General features: G+C 37.9%; 1 protein-coding gene across 2 annotated transcripts in view; it reads right to left on the bottom strand.

Annotated features, from left to right (window-relative positions):
- Positions 1-10,300: 10,300 nt before the first annotated feature.
- The window catches only part of LOC127680962 (cytochrome P450 2J4), a 28,521-nt gene continuing 12,302 nt past the window's right edge, over positions 10,301-26,519 (bottom strand). The window contains exons 5-9 of one of the 2 annotated variants that reach the window (XM_052176791.1): positions 23,350-23,526; positions 21,155-21,293; positions 17,475-17,662; positions 15,387-15,525; positions 10,301-11,186 (exon numbers count right to left, since the gene is read on the bottom strand). In XM_052176791.1, the coding sequence (XP_052032751.1) occupies positions 11,008-11,186; positions 15,387-15,525; positions 17,475-17,662; positions 21,155-21,293; positions 23,350-23,526 (822 nt within the window). In that variant the 3' untranslated portion in view covers positions 10,301-11,007. The remainder of the gene's footprint in view (positions 11,187-15,386; positions 15,526-17,474; positions 17,663-21,154; positions 21,294-23,349; positions 23,527-26,519) is intronic. The other variant, XM_052176792.1, reaches the window with a different exon arrangement.

The raw sequence follows: 26,519 nt of genomic DNA on the forward strand, positions 1-26,519 counted from the left end.
GTGGGAATAAGTTAGCATGCTATAATTAGAAGCAATGTGAGTATTCATTGAAGGAAAAAGAAACAAGAGTGAATAACCAGCTATATCCTATAGCAAAAGAAAATGGTCTGTCTATCATCTCTGCTTCTCTCTTCTCAGCCCTCAGTATAGAACTTCTTAAGCCATTCCCTCTGCAAGTTTAGGAAAATATCAATCATGCAGTGTAAGCTAGCCCAACCCATCAGCCTCCCTGGCATGGAGCCTGTAATCTCCAGAGCCTTTAGCTCACACAGATTCATCTACCCCATTGTATTTTTGAACCATTCTCTCAATTACCTTGATTCCGTCCTGTCAATTACTGGTTCTCACTTCCACCTTAGTGTAGGCTTCCCTGTGCTCTCTGACACACACCTGCAGCACAGCTGACAATAAATATGCCATGAATACAACTTAACCACTCCACATTCCCACCTCCCATCACTTTCATAATAGATTCTGTAGAGTCTTTCCATTAGTATTCGTGGGGGAAGACATTATTTGATACTGCAGAGCCAGTTTTACTCATTGCCTGGGATGTCATAGGCTATTTTGTAATTTTTCCTATGTAAACAGCAGTTTCCCCTTAATTCTCAACTATTTTATACCTTGTTTCCTTTGCTGTGAACACTCTTCCTCCCCCATGTTGCCTGACTGAAGTCTACTACTCCTGTTGTTCTCTTAACTAGCATCTGTTTCTTTAGAGCCTTTCTTGTTCCCTCCCAGGCTCTGCTCCTCACTCTGGCCTATCTACATCTAGACAGGGCCAAGGTGCTTTCTTTTTGGCATTCTCATGATTTGTAAAATAACCATGTGTGTAAGTAATAAAAATTAAAACTGCTACATAGAGTGGAAACCTCTGCATGTATGAGCCAACTTTCTGTGATTACTATACATTCTTCTGTGTCATGGCTTTTACTACATTGTAGAGATTTAGGGATCAATGCTACAAGAGATTTTCTTAGAGTCACACAGTGATCAGAGATCCAGCCATTTCTGCAACTATGTCTATGTAAGCTCGAAGCCATGGTTCTTTGCTTCACTTGAATATTATTCAGTTTGATTGTTTAGATCTGATGTTAAAGAGTTGAAATTTACTAACCATGTCAAAAAACATGAGTTGAGTTTGACCATTTCTCTGGGGTTAAATGAATCATTTTACTTATGTTTTCAGGATAGACTTTTCTGAGCCCAACAATGAATACTTTCCTGAGAACAATACATTCTGAGTAATTGATAATTTTCTAGGAGATTGCAACAAAATACCAGTGAGAGTAGTTATGAGGCTTTCTCCAGATATCACAAACTATCTAGTGGCAGTAGATTTCCCCATGTGGCACTATCCCCCACATTGAAGACCAGGGTAGAATAAATTGGGTGGAGAGAGATTGTCCCAAAGACTTTCCTTCTGCTTCTTGGCTGCCATCATGAAGACTGATCTGCTGTGGATCTGGTTGTTGTCATGTTGAACTGAAACCTCAGGCATCTATTTTGTCAGTGCAAAGAAATGTCTGATTTTAACAGAAGGAAAGCAAATAATTGTGTTTTAAAAAAGAAAGATTGTGATGTCATTCGGAGAGAATTCTGTAGAGACACTAAGATGGGGTTTGGAAACAGAGGGAATGTAAGACGGACCTATGGATACAAATATAAGGGAGTTCTTTCAATATCTAATATAGTAAATGCTGGGCAGAAAAATTAATCAAATCAAGTTAAGTTCTGAGTTCCCAAATCTTATGACATTGGATATTTTAATATAGACAGCTTAGGTTAGCTTAATTCACCCAGTCCCAACTTTCTGATGTATAAAGAGGGGATAAATACATATGAACCAAGGATTAAGACATGTTGAAATAAGTAAATATTCTCAATACAATGTTTGCTCTGTAGCTATCTGCCTTTTTTCTATCTCTTTCCTCTAATATTTCACTTGTGAGAAGATTTGTCTGTGAGAATGAAAGTTGTCAACTATGGGAGAGTAAGGAAATACTGGGAAAAAACATATATGGCAAAGGAATACTTTTGACTCATGTGAGCACACATTAGCCCAGGAAGACAACAGGATGTTATACAGCAAATAAAGCTGACTTTGAGTAAATTCAACCAAGGAAACTCCCTTTCTGTACTCCCCATAACAGATATAAATATCATATAGACATATTGAAGGAGTGCTCACCTTTTCTTAGAAACAATATCTCTTTCATTTTAAATCATTACTTCAGGAGAAATGGAAGTTACTTTTACCTTTGTGTTCCTCAGAAGTTATTTTTGTGTAAATACTGAAAGGGACAGTGTTGCCCATCCCCAGCCCCTCATGGATGACAGTGTTGGTGTATGGCATGGAGTCTTGGTATCTATGCTTAGCTGCCTTCCATGACCAATCACTCTATCAATCTCAGAGTGTACTTTTTCTGCAAGAACACAGGGGGCTCTGTTAATTTCAAAATTCAGTCCTTCCTTCTGAAGACAGAATTTCTCTCTAAGATTCTGTCTTTTTACATGTAGCCTTTTATTCTCTTGAAAAAGATGTTCCTCATCTTCCTCCAGAAGTGCTTTGAAAACTCTCAACTCTGTCATTTTCTTTGTGCTTCCAACATACCTAGCAGTTTCAAGCTACTCAGAACTTAATAGCAGCGATAAGCATGGCTAAACTCATAGCAGTACTCATTTAGGCTTCTGCAAATAAGTTCCCTTCACCTCAGGGTTTAGAAAATAATTAAGGGAAATATTTAGAATTCGAGAGTCTGTGATATGCAAAATCAAGGCATTAGATTTCTTGTCTGATAAGGATTAATGTTCTACCTCTAGATAGTAACAATTTGCTGTGTCATAGTGTCCAAAGAAGGGAATCTCTTTGGGTTTTCTTTTACAAAAGGGCATTTAAAATATATTCTGTTTTCCTATTTGTGTGCACTTCCAAGTGTTCCAAAATGAAAAAGTGAAGTTCATTGGACAACTTACAGTAGTTAATTCTCTTCTTATGTCACCTGGTTTCTTGGGATTGAACTCAGGAGGTCAGGCTTGTAGCCAGAACCTTTACCAGCTGAACCATTTCACTTTCCATTGTAGTAACTCTTTAAAAACCACTACTGCAGTTCATGAAGCTTATTGGTAATTGAATATCAAGAATTGAGTTTACAGAGAAGACACAAACTTTCAAACTACTGAATATCTGTGGATCATAATTTCTTAAGGTGATTTATCAGAGTGGATGATACATTGCAAACTGTTAATGAACATTGTTGCTGCTGAAGCTACTTACATTTTTCCAGGCTCAGTTTCCTCATCTGACTGCTAAGAATCAGTAGGACTTATTTTAAGAATGTTTTTATAAGTACATGATCTGATATGAACATAACAAGCATCTGAAGTTGCTAGATCTCCCCTATAGTTACCCTACTTTCTATCATAATGGGGTATCCACTGATGTCCAGCTAAAAATTACATTCCTAGATTCATTTTGAAGTCAATATGAACATTTGACTGTGTTCTACCCAGTAAAATGCCAATAGACATGATGTTTTATCCTGCTACTAGATCTTAAAAGATGGCTCCCTGTTTACAAATCCTGTCTGTTTCCTGTGGATAAAGGCTGTCCCCCTAGAAGCCACTTTATGAATATTGATCCTCAATACTAGTTCAACTCAAATTCAAAATTTAAAGGAATTTGGAATTGTAGTTTGTGCAGTTTTGCAATTGGCTATTTAACACTAAGTCCTGAAAGCTCATCTGTGCTGAAGTAGTTACCAAAATTTCTTTACCTCATGACTGAATTGCCACTCTAGTTCATGGATTATGTAATTTATGTATTCATGCTCTGGTTGGTCCTATGTCTTGATTACTGTGCATGTGGCAAAATGAACATGGGTGCAATATGTATCTTGTAAATTTTCTGATTATTCTGGAGATTCTACTACAGAAATCACATATGATTCTTGGTAGCTTTTAAGGTTTCTAAAACATAAATATTCAAGCAGACATGTATTTGGAATTGTAACCCTAGATGCATCAGGCATTTGAACACTTTGTCCACATCCCTGCATTGTTTAAGGACATTATGGAACCTCTAGGACATGGAGCCATGCGAAAAAACTATGCCACTTAGGTCAGACTTGAATGTTAGTATTCTTGTCCCATTTCCTGTTTGCTCTCTGTTTTTGGTGTGTAGTTGTGTGATTTACTACGTTCTTGCTCTGGCTATCTGCTGACATGTCTCCTCCATATTTATAGTGTTCTCTTAGAACCTTGAATCAAGTCTTCTGCTTCTAAAAAGCAAAACATTCTACAGTTGCAATTCTAAGGGCTAAGGCATCATCACAACAGGGCAGCTCAACTCATCAGTGACATCTTCATGTCTTGGAAATATGTAAGATGCAAGAGTGATGGAGTTGATGATTCTTTCTTTGGAGTTTAAGATAGCTACTGAGGTAAGGTGATATTTAAAAAGGAAAATACCCTTGAGAAGCCTATGAAAGACTGTTGTTTGAAATCTTGAAAGTGAAGCATGGGTTGCAGTAGAATCCACAAGACACTGGAGGTGCCACACCCATGAGGCACTTCCCCAAACAGTTGCAAACATGGATTGAAACTAGCCCTAGAGTTTATGTTGCAAGCCAAAAAAAAAAAAAAAAAAAAAAAAAAAAAAAAAAAAAAAAAAAAAAAGCTAAAGGGGGAGAGTGATGTGAATGCCCAGATACCATCTATTAATTTATATGATTAGATATTTGATCTCTTGGATTTCAGTCTTGCTTTGTTTCAGTAATTCCTCACTATACCTCCATTCCTCCTTTTTGGAATTAGAATGTATATTATCTTCCATTGTGTGCTAGAAGTATATAAATCTGTGTTTTGGTTTTACACTGGGGTACATTTAAGAAATTGTCTTCAGTTTCAAAAGAGACTTTAGACTTTTGAACAGTTTAGAGACAGTTAAAGACTATGGGAACTTTTAGAGTTTGACTAATGCATTTTGCATCACAACATACCATGAGAATATAGGGAACAATGGGCCAAATGAAAAGGATTAAATGAGAAATATAGTATAAGCTTGTTTTCGTACTTTTAGCTTAGGAGGTGATGCTATTTGGCAATCCATGGATCTTTAGGATTCAGAGACTAGCTGGAGTAAATATGTCAGTGGGGGTAGAGTAAGAGTTTCTATTCTTGCCTTACTTCCAGTTTTCCCTTTGCTTTTTGTTTGCAGTTGAGATGATGAATCTCAGATTTCTGATGCACTTTTCCAATGCTATGAATCCTGCATAGACTTAGATTCTATCAGTGGAAATAGATTAGTTTTGGTTATAGTATTACATCATAGAAACAGAAAATAGGTAACAAATGCATAAGTATAGATATATTTTTATCTGTATCTATACTTGTACCTGAACATATATATATATATTAGATATAGATATAGATATAGATATAGATATAGATATAGATATAGACATAGACATAGACATAGACATAGATATAGATATAGATATAGACATAGACATAGATATAGCAATAACATGTACATTTTGATGAATAAAGATAAAAGTTTATCATGAATAAAATAGTTCATTAAATAAGGTATTAGCTATACAAACACAGAGATTTGAGTTTGATTCCTAGAAATCAAGAAAAAAAAATCTAGATATGGTCTCATGCACTTCTAATACTATTGTACTAAAGAAGCAAAGAGAGGTAGATTCCCATGTCTCAGTGGCCAGATAATCTTGTCTACTTGATGATTTCCAAGCCAATGAAAGACTCTGTCTCAAAAAGTGGATGAATCACAAGAAATGACCAGTTTATCTTTACTAAATGGGAGAGATTGACATCACTACTCTTATTTTCATTTTAGGGCAAAATATTTGCGTTGAATGTACTGTAATGACTTTATGCTTCTCACATAAACTTTTACCACAATATGAAAAGGAAATTTCATGATATGAAATATATTGTTATCTTCCACCTGAAAACTTTTTTATAACCCAGAGGAATACAAATGATGGGGCAGGCCACATTTCTGAAAGTGGGAACGCTCCTATCGAGACATAAACAGTTCACACAACTCTATAATGTGGCATATTAGGTCATTTCTTGATAGAGAATGGCAATCATTTGCCAAGCAGTAAATAATTAACAGAATTTATAACACCTTAAGGAGAAGTATCCGAGAAGATTCTTCTGAATACTCAAGAGATTGAAATACTAAGTTTTTCAGATGGAAGGCCAAAACACTACTTAGAGATAAGATTAATGGCAATTCCAAAGGAGAAAATGTAATTCAGGGAGGAGGCATGAAGAGTGTCTCTGTGTGAGCCTGGACAGACAGAAGTCACCTCTACATGATGCCAGGTATCTCACTGAGACATTTTAGTAATATCTGCGGCAAAATAGAATGAAAAGAAGAGGACAAGTGGATTTTCATGGGACACTGCCACTCTTTTCTAGAACCTATCACGAGGACACCAGATTTCTCCTTTTAACCCTAGAGTTGAAGGTCCTTCAAGGTATAGGCTGTAAAGTCCTCCCCCCACCTTGATTCATTCTAACCCTGACAGAATATGTGAAGGCCATGTTCTCCAAAATAACATATCTCATAACTGTTGCAGGTCTTCCACTCCATTGTCTACTGGATCTGTCTAAGAAACAACTTTCAGAAGCACCATTCTGCCTTGTTCAGGTGCACTATCACATGCTCACCCTAACCTTCTGGGTTTTCACTTGTGTAAAGTAGAACCCAGTGCAGTTTGTTAGATATTGCATCTATTTCGGCTTAGAGGAGGTCCAGGGTGCTGCAGGTAAAGTTTTCTTTACTAAAACTTGTAGTATCATGTCTCAGTACTAGAAAGACATTGTGGATTTTTGTTGAAAAGGTTCTCATTAGCTATGTAATTAATTAACTTGTTAATTTTATTATTTATTATTCTCATATACATTATATTTTGACTAGTTTCTCCTCCCTCCTATCGTCTCAGTCTTTTCCTCATCTCTGTTCTTCAATGCTAGCCCCCAGAGCTATCATCTGAACATGATGTAGCAGAGGATGACATTATCTGGAATTTAGATGAGGGGAGTCCCTTGGCTCTGTGAAGGCTTGATGCCCCAGCATACTTGATTCCCAATAGGGGAATGCTAGGGTGGTGAGGCAGATGTGGGTGGGTTGGTGGGGAACACCCTCACAGAAGCAGGGGAGAGGTGATGAAATAGGAGGTTTGCAGATGGGAAACCGGGAAGGGGGTGTAACATCTGAAATGTAAATAAATAAAATAGCTGATAAAAAACTTCATGGCATCCAAAATAGTTTCTGGACTTTGTGTCAGTTCATGGGATGGATCCCCAGGCGGGACAATCTCTGGATGACATTTCCTTCAGTCTCTGCTCTACTCTTTGTCCTCATATTTCATTTAGACAAGAGAAATTCTGAGTTAAAAAAAATTGGAAATGAGTGGGTGTCCACCATCCCCGAAACAGGGGCATTGCCTAACCTCTCTCATCCCTTTTGAGTCCTGGGAGCCTCTTGCTTTCCTAGCATCTGTGACTTTCTAGTGGCTACCTCCAGCTCCCCACCCCCATTGCTACAGACCTCTGTTAAAATTCCTCACACTATATATATCATCCCTGTCTTCTTCCCTAACTGATCCTGATCTCTTTTGTCCCCTCCCCTTCACCTCTTCCTCCTAATTCACTCCCATCCTCTACCTCCTGTGAGCATTTTGTTCCTGCTTCTAAGAAGCATCTATACTTTGGTCTTCCTTCTTGAGCTTCACATGGTCTATGAGCTATATAATGGGCTTTATACCTAATATCCACTTGTCAGTGAATATATATTATGTGTGTTATTTTGTGACTGAGTACCTCACTCAGGATGATATTTTCTAATTTGAAAAATTAGAAATTTTTTCATTTTCCTAAGAATGAATTTGCCTAAGAATTTCATGAAGTCATTATTTTTAATAGCTGAGTAGTACTCCATTGTGTAAATATGTATCCATTCCTTTTTTGAGGGGCATCTGGGTTGTTTCCAACTTCTGGCTATTACAAATAAGGCTGCTTATTGGAAATTAGTGGAACATGTGTCCTTGTTATATGTTGAAGCATCTTTTGAGTATATGTCCAGGAGTGGTATAGCTAGATCCTCAGAATGCACTATGTCCAATTTTCTGAGGAACAGCCAGGCTGTTTTCCAGAGTGCTTGTACCAGCCTGCAATCCCACCAACAATGGAGAAGTGTTCTCCTTTCTCCACATCCTCATCAGCATTTGTTGTCACCCAAGTTTTTCATCTTAGCCATTCTGATTGGGGTGAGGTGGAATCTTAGGATTGTTTTGATTTGTCTTTGTCTGATGTCTAAGAATGTTGAACATATCTTTAGATGTTTCTCAGCCTTTTGATATTCCTCAGTTGAGAATTCTTTGTTTAGCTCTGTACCCCGTTTTTAATAGGCTTATTTGGTTCTCTGGAGACTAACTTTTTGAGTTCTTTGTATATATTAGATATTAGCTCTCTATGGGACGTAGGATTTATAAAGGTTTTTTCCCAATCTATTGGTTGCCATTTTGTCCTTTTGACAGTGTTCTTTGTCTTATAGAAGCTTTGCAATTTTGAGGTCCCATTTGTCTATTGTTGATCTTAGAGCATAAGCAATTGGTGTTCTGTTCCAGAAAATTTCCCCTGTGCCCATGTATCTGAGGCTTGTCCCCACTTTCTCTTCTTTTAGATTACTATATCTGGTTTTATGTGGATATCCTTGATCAACTTGGACTTGAGGTTTGTTCAAGGAGATAAGAATGGATCAATTTGCATTCTTCTCTATGCTGACCTCCAGTTGAACAAGCTCCATGATATAGTTGTCTCCAAAGAGGCTCTACCAGAGCCTAACAAATACAGATGTGGATGCTCACAGCCGAACATTGGAATGAGCAAGAGGACCCCAATGGAGGAGTTAGAGAAAGGACTGAAGGAACTGAAGAGGTTTGCAATCTCATAGGAAGAACAACAATATCCACCAACCAGAACCCACAGATCTCTCAGAGACTAAACCACCAGCCAAAAAGTGTGCTAGAGGGACCCCTGGCTCCAGTCGCATATGTAGCAGAGGATGGCCTTATCTGACATCAATGGTAGCAGAGGCCATCGGTCCTATGGAGGCTTGATGCCTCAGTGTAGGGAAATGACAGGTTGGTGAGGTGGAATTGGGTGGGTTGGTCAGGGAGCTCCCTCATAGAAGCATAGGGAGGGGGTATGAGAGAGGGCATTTGCAGAGGGGAAACTGGAAAAGGGGATAACATTTGAAATGTAAATAAATAAATTATCCAATAAAAAGAGCAAAAAATTAAAAAAAAACAAAAGGAGTTACAATAAGATTAAGCACAATTCTTTCAATCAATTCTGGATGGAGTCATATCAGTAGGAGACAAAAGATTCCAAGATCAGGTAAAAGAGTCAGAGGCACCCTTGATGCCTACTGTTAGGTATCCCAAAAAAACCTGTTAAGCTACACAATCATATCATATAGAGACATAGGATTGGTGATTGTCTCATAACAGAATCTTGAAACTGGAGAAAAAGGGAAGGAATCTTATAAAATAATATTCACTTTGACTACATTGTGTAGTGCTGTGCTTCTTCCTTTAAGTGATATGATTACCTAACCTTAGATTCCAGGTCAAACCACAACATTTAAAGGAATCTAATTTGAATACTGATCACACATGGAAGAGCTGGCCCTGTGTTTCAAATGTATGGATGAAATGGCCCTTCCTTTGTCCTTCTGAAACACTCAGGTGAACAGTCCTGCATCTACCCCTAGGAAGCACAGAAGAGTTGTTCTTGATGTACATATGAACAGCCCCCAAGGGCATGAGTGCAGGAGAGCTGGCTCTGCCCCTTATTGGCTATGGCATTGGACTGGCCAGCTAGGGCAGGGCAGGAGGGCTTGCACAGAAGTTGTGGGTGCTGGAGAGCTGGTGGGCTGACCAGCTCAGATACCTCTTAGACCCAGATCTGGCACTTTGAATTGGTCTATCTAACATCTATCCCATCCATGTTGTACCTAAAGGTACACATAAAGTCCTAGTCATCCAAACCTACAGAATCTCCAAGACACAGGATAACAAAAGAATATCCTTGAGGAGTCTCAATGAGGTTTCAGTATTGACAGTGTAGCAATTTCAAAGAGTAAAGGTTAGATAAAGTGTGACACACTCCAGCATCCTCAATGATATACTTTTATTTATTTATTTATTTATTTATTTATTTATTTATTTATTTATTTATTTATTTTTTGGCCAGAGGTTGCAAGGGTGGAGGCTATGAGGTGGGGGGGAGTTGGATTAGGGTTCATGTTGTGAAATTCTCAAAAAAAAATTTAAATAAAAAAGGCAATTGATTTTATACCACTTGTTTTGCCTGCCTGTGAGTAGGGAAACATCCCTGCTCTACCGGTTCCCAGGCCTATTTGGACACAGATCTAGTTAGTGACAGATCTGTCATCTGGAGAGTCTCAATAGCCTGTTTCTGTGGATGCAATCAGAAGCTCTGTTCTGATTCTTTGCACCCATTTAGGCTAACATTTCAATGTTCCAGAAGCATGCAGAAGTGCCTGAAAGGGGGAACGAGGCAAACTGATGGGACGCCAATCAAGATATGGTTCATGATAAACTTAGAAAGTCTACTTTTTAAATAATAATTAAATTGTTAATTTTGATATTTAAATCATTTTAAATTCAACTTAATGTACCCTGTTTATAGGAAGAATCACCATTCTCCTAAAAACTTTTAGATGAAAAGGCACACCACTGAGCTCATAAATGATGTGCCTACCACAGTCAAGGGGCCAGCATCCTAGGAGTTCGCTTCAATTTTCTAAGACAGATTGCTTCAATATTTCTTGAATGACCTTCATTCTGTGACATATTTCTCTTTTCATGTGAGCAAGCACAGATGCTTTAGGGCATACAGCGTATCTTCCTGTTCTTCATTCTTTTTCCTTCTCCAGCCTCACTGTCTAGGGACAGCACAGATGCGGTGGCTGACTGGAGAAAGCGTGAGGCCATTTCTGAACTTCAGGCTCAGCTTCTCATTGATTGGAGGCTTGAAGGTAAATTTTTGTATAAGAGCAGTAAAGAAAATGAACAGCTCAGACCTTGCCAGTTGTTCTCCAAGGCAAGCTCTCTTTCCTATGGGGAAAAATACAGATGAGTCACTCTCTCAGCTGACTTTGGTACATCAAAAGCCTGCTGTCCACACCATCAAACCTCAAATCCTGAGCTGATCCTGGGCATTTTGATGGTGATCTCACATCTTCAAGATTTTGTCATGAGAACCTGATTAACTGAACTACCCCTGTCCTCTGTTTTAGCAATTTATTTTGAGACAGGATTTTTCTAATTTTCCCAGGATACATTTAATGACTATACTTTGCAGGATTAACAAAGTTGGAAATGACTTACTTGATAGGACATATGGCATGTGCCTTGAAGGTAGTCTACTTTTAGTGAGCTTAAGGGGCCTAACATCTCTTGATTTACTGAGGATGATGGGATTCAAAGACTGAGGAACATTGGTAAAGTGGAATGATTGACGAGGGAAAACCTAATCCTTTATGATGTGGGAGTGCACAAGATCTCACAGAATCAGTAAAAGTTACATAACTTCACTTCAAGGATATATTGTCAGTTCAGTGTGTGTGTGTGTGTGTTTGCACGTGTGTGCTTGTGTGTGCTTGTGTGTGTGTGTGTGTGTGTGTGTGTGTGTGTGTGTGTGTGTGTGTGCATATGCATGAATATGAGTGCTAAACTGAGGACTATAGTGACTCAACTGGGAAATTTGAATGGTTTAATTTTTGTTTAGTTTTTTTTCTTTTTATTTATCAGCAGGTGCTCTGAATTAGACTTGGTTGCCAGTTGACACACCATTAAGAAATGGTAGAAAATTAAACACATGTGCCTAAGCTAGGTCATATGAGTCATGCTCTTGATGGGATTTTTTTTTTAATTTGGTTGCTTCCTTTTCTTGCTTTCTGGCTCCCATGAGGCCAGGAGTCATGTTCTTTAGCTATACACTTCTAACAAATGTTTCAGTGCAGGCACAGGTCACAGGTCCAAAGACTTGAGAACTCAAAAAAAAACATGAGCCAAGCAAAGCTTCCTCCAATGAAGTTGTTCCTCTCAGATATTGTTTCAGTGAGGTGAAAGTTGACAAACAACATCAACAAAACAACCAGAAATTGACTTGTTGAGAGAAGAGGACTGAACTCGGCCCTGACCAATCATCTTTATGAACCCTATTCTCATGCTCTATGAAACCATTTATTAATAGATGACCTGTCAATAGTTTCTATGATGAAACTGTTAAGTTTGGTGAATCACACAGAGGATGGCATAAATGAAAATATCTTTGTGTAAATATGGCTTTTCATCTTCAGTGATGAGGTACAGAAAATCTGTTTACTTCTAGATAACTTTTCCTAGAGAGAAGCATATTTGAAATACACCTCACTTTCCCCAGGTGGCTTCCTTTCAATCTTCTAGAAATCACAAGAACAGGAAGCAGGATTGAGAAACATCAAAGAGCGATTTTAAAAATTCACTTTCTTTGGTACCCAAACAGGTTTTTTAGGTTTGTCCATCATGCTCAGTTTAACTGGTTCTCATTGCGCATCCCCAGGCAAAACGCATTTAACTTTCCTTCATCAGAAACTGAGAAGATGACAATAAAACAGGCACTATTGTCCTCCATCTTTGCTCTCACATTGTGTGCACTGGGACTTCTATGCTATTCCAAACAAAGGCTGAAGTAGTTTCCCTCACCTGTAATTAGAACTGGTTTTGTGACTTGTCTCCAAAATACAGAAGGTCTTTTATAATCGGGCCTCACCAGGCCTGTATGTTTCTCTTCTCCCAGTCAGGACAACACCCCCACAATGTGAATGGAAAACTGGCTTCTTAGACGGTTAGAGATATGAGAACTCTACCCTTCCACTGAGATCATCATAGACCAGTAGTCAGCCAGAAAACAAACAAAGAAGAGCCAAAACACCCTACTATCTGAAAACCTGTGGGTAACAACAGGTTTTTACTGTGTGGTGCAGTTTGAGATGCTTGTTGTACATCAAGATTCTAGCTGATACACGGGATAAGAAGTCAGTGAATCTAGAAGCGTTCAGAACTGTGGAGAGTATTTAAAATTTGTTTGTAATTCATGTACATTGGCATGCACATGTGAAACAGTGAGCATAGAGGAACATCTTCCTATGAGCTATGGATGTGGGTCTGCTCACACTCCTCTCACCCATCTCAGGAACTAGCACACAAAATATGTATTTGAAATGTCAAAGGGGATGTAATTCTACACTTATCATATTTTGTTGATCTGACTCATAAATTAAAAGAGACCTAGAGTAAAACCAAACAAAACTGACAAAAAAGAGAATGATAGAAAATCAATGAAAGGATTGCTAATGATACTCTGCTATACTCATAGATCAGTGCCCCATGCAGGTGTCATAGAGAGGGTTCCTCTGGCACCATATAGGATTGGGTACAGAGACCCACAGTCCAACATTATGCAGAGAGACATAGTCTAAATTAGAGGTCTCAGTTGGTTTGCTCCTCTCACAAATCCTAGAATCACATGGAAGAGGGGGAGGAAAGAGTGTACAAGTCAGAGGGGTTGGATTGCACAAGGAAAACATGTCCTACTAATTCAACTAAGTAGGAACTCACATAAGTTCACAGAGACTAAATGGCAAGCACAAGGCCTGCATGGTGTCTTTACTATGTTCTCTGCATATATATTATAGGTGTTACCTTGTTTTTTTTGTGGGTCTCATAACAGTGGGAATGTTTTATCTCTGACATTTTTGTCTGCTCTCAGGACTCTTATTAGGTTGCCTTCTCACATTATATCTTGTTTTCTCCTTTTAGGTTGTCTTCTCTTAGTGGCCTACTCTGAATAGGAAAAGGATATGTAGTGTAGGGTGAGAGAGTTGGGGAGGTATTACGAGGAGTAGAGGGGGGGAAATCTGTGCTCAGAATGTATTGTATAAATATACAATTTCAATAAGAAGAAAAATACCATAATAAAATAACAGAGTAAGTAAAATATGTAGCTAAGATTTTGTACTACAATTCAACATAGGTTTCCTATTAAGGGTAGCTGTGAACAGTGAGCAAAGGGATAGACCAGCCCAGGTAAAAAGAGAAAGAGATCAGTATCAGTCCAGCCAGAGACACTGAGGGAAATTCAGCACTGAGAAATACAGGTTCTGGATTCAGATTGGGAAGAGGGCAAACTCAGGCTTCTCCTTTGCAGAGTCTTAGGGTCATGAGCAGTGTGGCACTGCCCCAGATAAACAAGGAAACTTCTTAACTTTGTGAAGCATTGCAGTATGGCTCCTGTGTAGCATTTAGTCACCTTCTGGAAGCAGTGTTAGGAAATGCAAGCTTCAGTGTGAGAACATCTGGTTGATATTGAGTCCCAGGTACGACACATTTGACTAGGTCTCTGCAGGGCTCACTCATTCCATCTTGAAAGGCTGAGGTGGGTTACATGCTCCAAGGGACTTCTCTGATCATTATCTATTCTACTAGCCTCATGCTCTCAGGTGTATGTCTGACATGAACTATATATTTAGTACACATTTAAGGAACTAAGGAACTGTAAAATTACTTGAAAATATATGTTCAAAGCATAGAATCCAATAACGTTAATACAATAAAGCATTTTGTTACTGCTTCAAAAATTGTATGACTACAAGATTTTGTTCATAATTGACTGGTTAGAAAACACAAGACAGGGAAAGAGTTATCACTATATCTCCTTCCCTGGCTACCAAGTTGCACAACACAAAAATATCTAACTAGAATTTTTAAAGCATGCTTAAGCTTATAAAAGATAAAAGACAAAAGACTTGCCTGTTCAAGGAGTTCTTGGATAGGTCAGAACTTAAGCTAGTCAAGCAAATGCTTTTTCATAATTATTGCTTCATGTTTCCATTGTGGTGACTTGGTAACTACTCCCCATTTCTGCTTACCATTTCATTACAAATCATTTCCAGTTCCCTGTGTACATACATCCCTTAAAAATAACTTGGGACCCTAAAAAACTTATGAAGGTGGCACATGACTACCTTACTGAAACAGGGCTAGAGTATGGGTTTCTATCCTTAGTGTTTTGGAAAACTGAATGAGGAAAGCTGGAATCCCCAGCAGAGGCAAGGAAGGATGAGGATTCGGCTTGGTCTGAAGAAATGACAAGTCCAGAAAATACATGATTGCAACCAAAATTAAAATAGAGCCGAACTGAGCCATTTGGAGACAAGAAGAGGGGGAGACTGAGGTGGAGCACTGAACTCACTCCCGTTCATTATAACTCACCCATTGAGAATGGCAGAAAAGATTCTCTCTTCTTAAACTGTCCATTCTCCAAAAAGTGCTCTGGATTGAACACATCTGGAGTGGCCCACTCTTTCGGGTCTCTGTGTAGTGCAGTTAGGTTGGTTATAACCATGGTACCCTAGAAATGACAGGAAAGAGTCAAGGCTTGATCTGAAAAACAGACCTGTAAGGACATAGGTGGTTCTCTAGCACTCAATCAGTTAGATCATATTCCCTATATTTAATTCAATTTAAATGGGAATTAAGACATACATTCAACATTTAGATCCCTCTACCGGTCTCAGTATCTTCTTCTTTGTCTAGAAATCTTTTCAATGACTGTAAGTGCCTGCTTAGAATTTACCTGTCCATTAGGTTGCTCTTTAATGATGAACAAATGTCTATAGGAGAAAGTTTATATGGTCTAGTATATACCATAAACATACTATAAACATATTTTAGTATCCAAAAGAGCAGTATGTGGCAAGCAGGAATTAAAAACCAACTCAGCTATTTCCTACATTGAGGACAATGGCAAGTCCATGGAGGGAAGTGGAGTGTCTTTCACCTCTGCTTCTCTATTCTTAGTCTTCAACAAGGAGGCTTCTGAACCTAGTTTCTCAGAATGGTTGGGAAAATATCTACATATCCAGAAAAACAAGACCAATTTATCAGGCTCCCTAGAATTGTGCCGGGACTTCTGAGAGTGTGCCTTTCCTCACTAAACTCATGCTTCCTTCGGTTACTTGATCAATTCAAACTCTTTCATCTCAATTATTGGTTCCCAGTGCCACCATTATGCAGGCTGCCCTTGCTTTCTTAGATCCAATCATGTGATTTAGCCATACCACAGTGTCTGCTTCCCATCATTTTCTTTACCAAAGCTATAGTATGTTTCCATCAACTTATGCTAGTATATGTGAAGACAATCATAGGATAATCAAATAATGGTAGTAGATCTTCGCTGACCGTGGATAATATCATCCCACAAGCTGATGGCATGGACGAAATGAAGAGCGGAAGTGAGGAGGGGGAAACCTAACCTCCTATTGACTTTTCCTCTGCTTCCTGGCTACCATTATGTGATCTGATTGGCTCTCTCACCAACCCCCTTCCATACTGAACTGAAACCTTGGGAATTTTGTGACAGCCAACAAAAGTTTGACTTGATCATGATGAAATAAAAGAAAATAAAGAATTTTAACTTTGGGGGATCATAGAGAATAAAAGTTTCAGGAAATCCTGTATAGAGTATTAAGAGAGCTGGGAGATGTGATGGGGATTCAGTCCATAAATACCGGTAATTTAACAGGGACTCATGGAGAAACATCAAAGGAGATTTATTCATGTTAAAATAATGCAAGTCCGATGGAGGAAGTATGAGATGACCAGAATTAACAGAACAGGGTTGGTTCTGGATTCCCACTCTTATTATTTTAAAGTAGAGAGATTTCTGCAAACCAAATTTCCTTAAGCCTCAACTTTCCCATCTCAAAATGGTTATTCTGAAAAGTTTTAAAGTCATTTTGGTGGAAAGAAGATTCTTCAGCACAAAAATATTATGTATCTAATGCATTTTGGAATGGCTTCTCTTATAAGATATAAATCACTTGTGTGTAAATAACACTGGAGCTAAGCCTGTGTGTCACTGTTTTAGAAATAAGAATCTCACCATGATGGTAATGCAAGTGCCTCAAATTTTATTCACATCTCAAATTCTGTATTTCAAGGATTATGTAGAAGTATTTTCCAACCCTAGCCTGTCAGCTCCTTAGTCTTGAGAGCTTCTCTCTGAGGTAAAGCAGGTAGCAGAGAACTGCTGACTGCTGTGAGCCCACATGCTCAGATGCCTTTAGCAAATACAGCCAGGCTTTCTCTAAACATATTTGGCCAAGGAGTCTTATTTCCCTACTATATATGCAAATATCTGTTGAGAGGCAAGAAGGATAATAAGTACTTTAGCAGACATAATATAACTCTGCTGATTTAAGTGGTCTTGAGGACATAAAGCATGTCACATTTACTTTAGGTTCATAGGAGGATGTAAAAAAAAATGAACTAGGTATATAAAGTTAAGAGGGCAGTTACCTTAGGCAGCTGGAATCCAGCTAATGTGCTATCAGCTGTTACTTCCCTGGGAACATTCAAGGGGATGATGTTGCCCATCCTCTGCACCTCATGGATGACAGCATTGGTGTAGGGCATGGAGTCTCGATCAGCCAGGCTTGCTGTCCTCTTCTGGCCAACCACTCTGTCAATCTCTGCCTGTACTTTTTCTAAAAGTAAACAGGAGGGTCTATTAATTTTTTTAATTTAATGATTTCTTCTAACAATATGCAAATTGTCTCTGAGACCTTATCAGCTTTTATTTAATTTTAGTATCCTGACTGTAAAGAAATGTTTCCTTAACCATTCAACCATTCAAAAGATTGATTTAAAAAAATCTCTATAATTCTCTTTGAGCCTACAATATAATTATAACTTTCCATATATCCTGAACTGAGTAGCTGTGATCAACTTTGCTAATTTCACAGCGGAACCTAGTGTCGTATGAATATTTTCATTACACTAAGCAGATTATAAACAACTCACATTCATGTTTCATAGTCCTAGAGCTGGGTAATTTTAAAGCAGGGCACCAAGAAATTTCTCATCTGATAGCAACTATTTTCTGTCTCATAGATGGAAAAGCTTTGTTTTCTCTTCACATCATAGAAAAGATAAGTTATCTCTTGTAATTCTTTAAAAAATAATATTCTACAAAATATTATATTTGTGTCAGTGGAAGATGTCTTATGGCATGACAGTGGAGGTCAAAGGACATTTTGTTGTAGCTCATTCTCTTCTACCATGAGGTTTTGGAGAACTACACTTACAGTAGATGACTAATTAATTAGCAAGACTCTTTACCTTTTGACCTGTCTCTCTTGTCCCTTCAGTATTTCTTTTAAAGTCATTAATTTGCTTCGTAGGACTAATCACCTTCTAACATCATACCATTGGTGATTAGGTTGCAACCAGTAAATTAATGAAGAATGTAAAAACACTACAGGACATTGCCAAATTTTTTAAGATATTGTTGGACAACACTACTAAAGAAATGCTTTACAGTTCAGATTACACATCTGACTAATGAGAATAATTATGTCTTATCCAATGTACAGTTTGAAATTTCTATGAATAAATAGAATCATACTAATAAATGGTAAAAATTGTTAGCTATCTCCCAAAATGACAATACAGCTTGAAAAATTATTCAGCAAAAACTCTAACTTCTGGAATCCTTGGTCAGTCAATGACCATGTTACTAAGTTCTGGCAAAAAAAATGCAAATAGACAGCTGGTCCCAGTGGCACATCTCTTTAATCCCAATATTAGAGAAGTAGAGGTAGGCAGATCTCGGAGTTCTAGGAAAGATTGGTTAACAGAATGAGTACCAGGACAGTCTGGGCTTCACAGTGAAAGCCTGCATTGAAAAGCAAAAAAAAAATGTAAATAAACTAAATTTTTTCACCTTTGGAACATGGTCTGATCCAACAGGGTGTCTACTTTCCTCTTTTCCCTTCTAGGGAAAGGTGGGCTCAAGGATGCCCACTTACAGAGAGCTGAGCTTCACTTTAGTTTCAATCCAACAACAATTCAAAAGGAACTTACAACAAAAAGCCTATTACAAAATCCAGATTAGAGATTTCTCCTGGCAGAGAAATAAATGTTTATCAATTATAATACTGTCTATGTAAAAATGAATTGGTAGTAAAATGTATTTGACATAAAACTTGTCACAATAACAATTTTATGTTCTATATATGTAGCCAAATAACTGCAACTGTGACAGCCATGCCTCAAGCACTTCACATATTCTGACAAATGTTGGGTACCACCAATGTCAATTTTTTTTATTAGATCTTTTCTTTATTTACATTTCAAATGTTAGCCCCTTTCCTCATTTCCCCTCCTAAAATCCCCTATCCCATCCCCTCTCACCCTGCTCACTAACACATACACTCTCACTTTCCTGTACTGGCATTCCCTTACAATGGAGCATTGAGTTTTCACATAACCAAGGGTCTCTCCTCTCACTGATGTACAACAAGGCCATCTTCTGCTACATATGTGACTGGAGCCATGAGTCCCTCCATGTCTACTCTTTGATTGGCAATTTAGCCCCTGGGATCTCTAGGGTGCTTGTTGGTTCATATTGATGTTCCTCTTATGGGGCTGCAAACTCCTTCAGCTCCTTGGGTTCCTTCTCTAGCTCCTCCGTTGGGGACTCTCTGCTCATTCCAATGGTTGGCTGAGAGGATCCCCCTTTGTATTTTCAGGATCTGGAAGAGCCTCTTAGGAAAGAACTATATCAGAACACCAGTAAAACATTTCATGTAAATCTACTGATATTTTGAAGTTGCTTTTTTAGAGGCCAAGTTTCTATGCTAACTCACTAGCTAGCTTTAATTCTAAAAAGATTATTGTTCAAGTAAAAATGAATTTTAATTGAAACTCAAAATGCACTCACAGAAATAAATGTACATATATGCATTTTGCACTCATAAAGAAAAGCATTTTGGCATGGAAGATAGCTTTAGTAAAAGGATTCCCATGCAAGCATGAGGACCTGAGTCTGATTCTTATAATTAATTGAAAAAAAGCTGGGTATGGTAGCATGCACTTCTAATCCCAGGACACCAAGAAGGTGGCAACAGGAAGACCCCATGGCTCCCTGGACAGACACTGACTGTAGTTTCCTTGACAATATCCAGGTGAATGAGAGAAGCTGTCCCCAAAAGTAAATGGTTTCCAAGGAGTGATCCTTGTAACTGTGCTATGGCTTCCACATGTTTACACACACACACACACACACAAACAGAGAGGGGTTGTTCTATAAACAAAATTTTCTTTACCACATGGGAAGCACTCTGAATTTTTCTATGTAATTTTTGTCTTAAGGCAGAAACAATGGGGCTGCATCTATTAAACTGACTTTATACCTAATGAACTCTTACTAAAAATTCAATGAACAAAAGAATAACAAAACAAAATAATACAAGAAGAGCAACAACAAAGCACATGTTTTATAACAAGAAAAATATTTCTATCCTCAAATCCTTAAACTTTTCTAGAATCTAATGGAATAAATATGATAGGATGGACCACTTGCTCTGAGAGATGCCAGTCGGTGGAGAGAGAAACAATGTGTTAAGCAGAACCATGGAGTACTATCCAGTGGTCTCTGGAGGAAAAGAATGACAGTTAGTACCAAGTCATCAAATCCATGGAGGAATTTGAAATGACCTGGAAAAGTAATATCTGAGACCATTCTTCTAGAATAGGGAAACATTGTGACAGAATACTGGTAGAGTGAAGATGTAATGTCATGACTTAGAGGCACAAATAAGGACCAGGCCAAGATAGGACATGGAGTGTACAAAAGGCACCATAGAGGGTGGGTGGATCTGAAGCAGGAAAGGCAGAAAGGTGATATAATGGTGTGCAGAATACCAGAATACATAGTTTGAACAGAGAGCAGGGTAAGATGAATCTACTAAAAATGAAAGAAGGAGATGAGTGGATGCCCTCTATACATGTCTGCACCCTTGGGACCCATCTCAGTCCTGACAGAACATGCAGAAGGCCTTCCCATTCCAAAGTACACATTGCCTCTCAGCTATGCCACTTCTTTCCACTGCAACATATTATTTTCTGGCCCTCTCTAAGCCATAGATTCCAGAAGCAGAATTAGGCTTTGTCAGGTGCAGTCAGCATATGCTCACCCTGCACTTCTGGGTAGAGGGCCATGTAGAGCAGAGCCCAGCGCAGTGTCGTGGATGTTGTCTCTGTTCCAGCAAAGAAGAGGTCCAGAGTGCTGCAGATGAGGTTTTCTTCATTGAAACTTGTAGTCTTCTCTGGGTACTGGAAAAGACAGTGTTTAGTTTGAAAATTTGTGACTATTTAAATAGACAGGTTCTGACCCTGGGTAACAAATGTGAATGTTTCTATTGGATGTGGTATTACCTTTAACCTCCTCAGGACACAATGATATCATAAGAGTTATCATGATCCAAATACAAGGAGACTGACACATAGGGACTTCTTCACCCTTGGTAATGAGTTTGGAAGAATTCATTTGAAAGTATTACCTTGACTTCATTAGAAAGCACTTTTTGGCCCCAACTGCTTTAGGCTGACCAAAAGCTTCTGTCACTCGAGTGGACAAATATCAAGAATTTTTTTCCATGTGATTATACTTTTGGAAATGCAAACATGACAGGATAACCCAACCAAAGATATTTAGCTTTCAGTATCAGCTAAGTCACTAAGTCATTATATGATTTACAATGTTCATTTCACATTATCTGTTTCAGTTTATGAAATGAGGTTAACACATACAACTTAACATGTCATATCAACTGTATGAGAATGCAACAGACACATCAAAAACTCTACAGGTGTTTTTGTTGATTCCAGAAAGACTGAAATGAATTCTCTGTGTTTATTGATTCTCTGATCTCTTCATTAATATTTCACACCTAACACCTTGCTGATTCCATCAAATGTTATTTGGTATCATTGTTTACATTGCTTATAATTTTGATTGTCTCACACCTGTACCTCATATAGTGAATAATTTGACTCCTCTTCTGGGAACAAATTGTCATTTTTATTGAAACTGTGTCAGGAAGATAAAATATGATAGAACAAGAAAATAAATTTACTCTTATGCCCTGGGTAGAAGAAGAATTTATAATCTAATGAGTCAAAGGTCAGAGGACAGGTTCAGGGATGTGTATTTGTTAGAAGCCAATTTTGGTCAGAACACTAAAAATAGTGTTATAGTTTAAGTTTTAAATGATCCCTACAAACTCAAGTTTTGAATACTTTGTCCTAGCTGCTGGGCCTATTTTAAGATAGTCTGCAATACTGGCAGGTGGTGTCCATCTAGAGGAAATCAGTCAGTAGATATAGGATTCCTGTGGTTGTGTCAATGTCCTGTGTCCTGGCTTGTTTGAGATTCTTGATCTACCATGAAATAAATTGACTCCACCACATCCTTTTCCCACTTACCTTCCTTCGCTTTGGACCTCTTGAAAATCAACCAAAAATAGACCTTCAAACTTGTTTCTGCAAGTTATTGTCACAATATACAAAAGTACAAATACACACAACTGGCTGCATTCTCTTTGCTTGTGCATGATTGGATCATGATAATAACCATTCAATCATGAGAAAGTAGATGCCACATTTATACATTAAAAGTGATCTCCAGAATTCAGCTGAGTTTTGCCTGTGTGCTGCAATATTCCTAAGATGGGTGAGTAATTTCCTTTATATTGGCTCACCCAAAAAAGAGCTCTAAAGTTTAATTACAAATTTCTCTTTGAATATATTTCTTTAATGTATTAGTAAAAGGCAAGGAAGAGGATGAAAGGGTAGTACCTATATTTACAGTCAGGAGACTGTATTTCTAACATCCCTGAATTAATACTGCATATATGGCTTAATATTTTAATTATATGGTTTATATGAAGCATTGACATACAAAAATGTCTAATCTTCATTTCTGGAACCTTCACATGCTACTCAATGAACTAAAATACACTTTGTAGATTTGATTAAATAGCGAGAGGAAAATTACCCTGAACTATCCTTGTAAGAAGGGTCTGGAAGGTAAAAACCAGATAGATCAAAGAAAAAGAGATGCTACAGTTTAGGAATTGAAGACAGAGTAAGGAACCAAAAAACAAGTTATCTGTGTTCTCTAGGTGCTTGGAGAGGCAGCATCATAGAGATTCCATGGTCCTCAATGAACCTTGTGTGGTAAATAGGAGTTAAAGTTATGAAAACTGCAAGAGAATAAATCTATGCCAAGTTAAACCCTAAGTGTATGGTAGCCTGATGCAGGATTGATTGAAAATCATCAAATGAATATATTGTCTCCATGAAAACTACACAGAAGCCTCTTCCTCACCTTTGTCATCTCCTTGAGGAAAGCATCAATGAAGTCTCTTGGTTCATCAGGGTTCCAGTCCCTCCGGTGTTCATCAATCATACAAGAGACAAACGATTTCAGTTTTTCCCAGTTTCTGAAAACTCTTTGATGTGATCCAGGAACATATTTCATTATCCATGGAAAAATATTATAGAACTGATTGGGAAAAGATAAGATAGTCATGGAGACCACACGGTGGCATTTTCCAGTGTTTCCACAGATTGTCTCATCTTTCTCCATGTTTCTTACTGTGAAGTTGTGGGACCATCTTTTGTTTTCCCTCTCTTCTTCCTCAAAAAATATTTCAATCTTGCCAAACAATATTGACACTTCAAACACTTCTTAAAGTCCAACTGCCTGTTACATGCTATATAACATCATCTCTCTATCTGGACATTAGGAAAGTACTCAACTCTTTTATTTATTATACTATCGATGCCATTATAACTTATTTGCATATAATTTCCAGAAAGAATATTTACTAGTGTAATCACATACTTGACTCTGTTACTTTCTATATGCAAGAGCTGACCCTAGACTCAGATTTGAACAAAGACTTTGGCATCTGTACATCCTGCAGGATTGGTAACCCCTGAATCTTTATCATTTCTCTAAATAATCCAACTACAACAGTCTTGAGAGCACACAGTAGGCCCGGGCTGGTACTATTCATTGTGCCTGAAAAGTATCTCTGAACTTTTTTTAATAATGCCCTTCATCTCAGAAACTCATTGGTCAAGTCTGTTTGGAGATAGTTTACTTGATTTAAAGTGACAGGTATCTTCTCACTCCTCTAGTTCTCTGACATGACTTATTTCTCCTATGGGAAATTACCAGTAACAAGTATTGTGCAGGTAACTATATATTCTGGTACCAGTATGGTGCTTCAAGCCCCATATCATAAAACTTCAATCTTTACTCAAATAAAGTAAATGGTGAATGAGGTTTCAATAATATTTGTAGTAAACAGATAGCATAACAAAATGTAAATCAACAAGATTTAAAATACGACATATATGGGAGTGATTTATATACCTCTCTGTCCTCTAGCAATAAAAAGTTGTAGCAGGTATAACAACAGTATTAACAATGTCAATATTATTACAAAGTAGTATTGATAATATACAATGTGCTAATGGAGTCCTCCATGTATTTGATCAGTGAATGACATAAGATATACAAAGCATTCCACAGAGGTCTAGTGAACTGCTATCTATAGTTGCTTGCACAACTCTTTCACCAATTCGCAGACACCATATTGCCTCATTTTCTAGGTAGAAGGGCATTGTAAAAAAAAAAAATTCAATGGCATTTTGCAACTTTCTATCAAAATGACTGGTGTAACTTATCTTTCCGAGAACATTTATTATCACTCTCTGCCACCTTTTTGTTTCCTTCTAAGATTTTTACCCTAATATACACCTAGAAGTTAGCTGCATACTCTCTGGCCTCCACTGACTTCCTAGCCTCTGCTCCCTAGGAGAAGAAAAAAATGGAGCTGCTGGAATTGTAATTACCTTGAGTACAATTTACAACAAGGAACACAGGATAGTCATTCTTTATGCCCTGTTTCATACCTATAAGTCTTGCTATCCTTTTCCTCAAATTTCAGTGAAAGCATCCCTGAACTGGAGGAAAAAGTGCTTGTGAGGATATCACAAGTGAGAATTAATCCACTTTTGGATGCTTCATAGAGAATTTGATGGTATAGAAACAGAAGTTCTCAAAGAGAAAATAAACTTTTAATGGACCAGGAACTGTGCTTCAGACTCATTCTTTTTGGAACCATGTGTACCCCCTGTATGGTAAAACTAAAACATCTGCAACTGTTATCTCCACACACTCCAGAAGGTATGTCCAAAACAGCATAAAGTGTAAAACAGAAACACAAGTACATAATGCTATCTAAAAGTTGCAAAAAGAATCCAGTAAAAGTGATAAGTGACTTTGAGAAGATAAGAAAAGAAGTGAATTTAATAAAAGACCCAGAATAGGAAGTCAGCAATAGAAAGGGGCAGGTCGGCAAGTTGAAAAAAATCAGCAATGTGCTAGAAATGATCAGCAATAGAAGACACATGCAGCACGGGAACAGACGTTTGTATAAAATAAGACATGTACCAGATGTACAGCTTGGTTTTCATGTGGGACTTGAACACCTGGAGCAGGGATAATTCCAAAGGTTGTTGCCTGTACACAGGATATGTTCTTCTAGCTGGATTGCTGCCCTCAGTAGAAGAGGAAGCACCTAAGTTTGCAGAGTCTTGATGTACCAGGGTGTAGGGATATCCAGGGCGCCCCCCACTCACTCAAAGGAGAAAGGAATGGGGAGGGGAAGGATTTTGGGAGGTGGGCAGTGGGCAGGATGTAAAGTGAGTAAGTAAAACATGTTTTCTAAAGTAATAAATGTGTCAAAAATGCACACTGGAACACATCACTAACAGACTAAACTATGCAGAAAAGTATCAGGAATGTAGCACAATGTTGACACACTACATTCAAATATCCATTAAGTAAAATAATGAGCATGATCATAGTGTCTAAGAGAACAGAGTCACTGTCTACATTGAAACCTAGATCAGTGTTTGTGTGATCTCTAAGAAACACATCTTAGTGGTAAAGATACCCACAAATAGATATATAAAAAGGAAACCAGTCTATAAAGCAAACAAATAGACAAAACTGATACATTTATTCTGATATCTGATGAAACAGATTTCAAATAAAAACTAGAAAAAATAAAAAATAATATTATATAAATGGAACACCAATTAATAAATCATAACAGTTGTAAATAAAAATGATCGCACAAACAGAGAGAGAGAGAGAGAGAGAGAGAGAGAGAGAGAGAGAGATAGGTTTTTTCAATCCTGGTGCACACATGATAGAAGAACCTACTTCTTAAAGTTGATGTCTGACTTGTGTGCACCCTTACACAGAACAAATGTATATATTTGTGCATGCACACTAAATAAAAGACCATGAAAGTATTTAAAAAAATACAAAGATATACACACACATCCTCAAATGTGTTCATACAAAGATAGGGGGCTAGCAGAAGGAAAAGCAGGCTGATAAAAATCAAGCACTTGAGGCTAATTTCACCTTACAACTCCACCTTTTTGTTTCCTTCTAAGATTTTTACCCTAATA

The sequence above is a fragment of the Apodemus sylvaticus genome, chromosome 3 (assembly GCF_947179515.1).
Source record: "Apodemus sylvaticus chromosome 3, mApoSyl1.1, whole genome shotgun sequence".
Taxonomy (NCBI): domain Eukaryota; kingdom Metazoa; phylum Chordata; class Mammalia; order Rodentia; family Muridae; genus Apodemus; species Apodemus sylvaticus.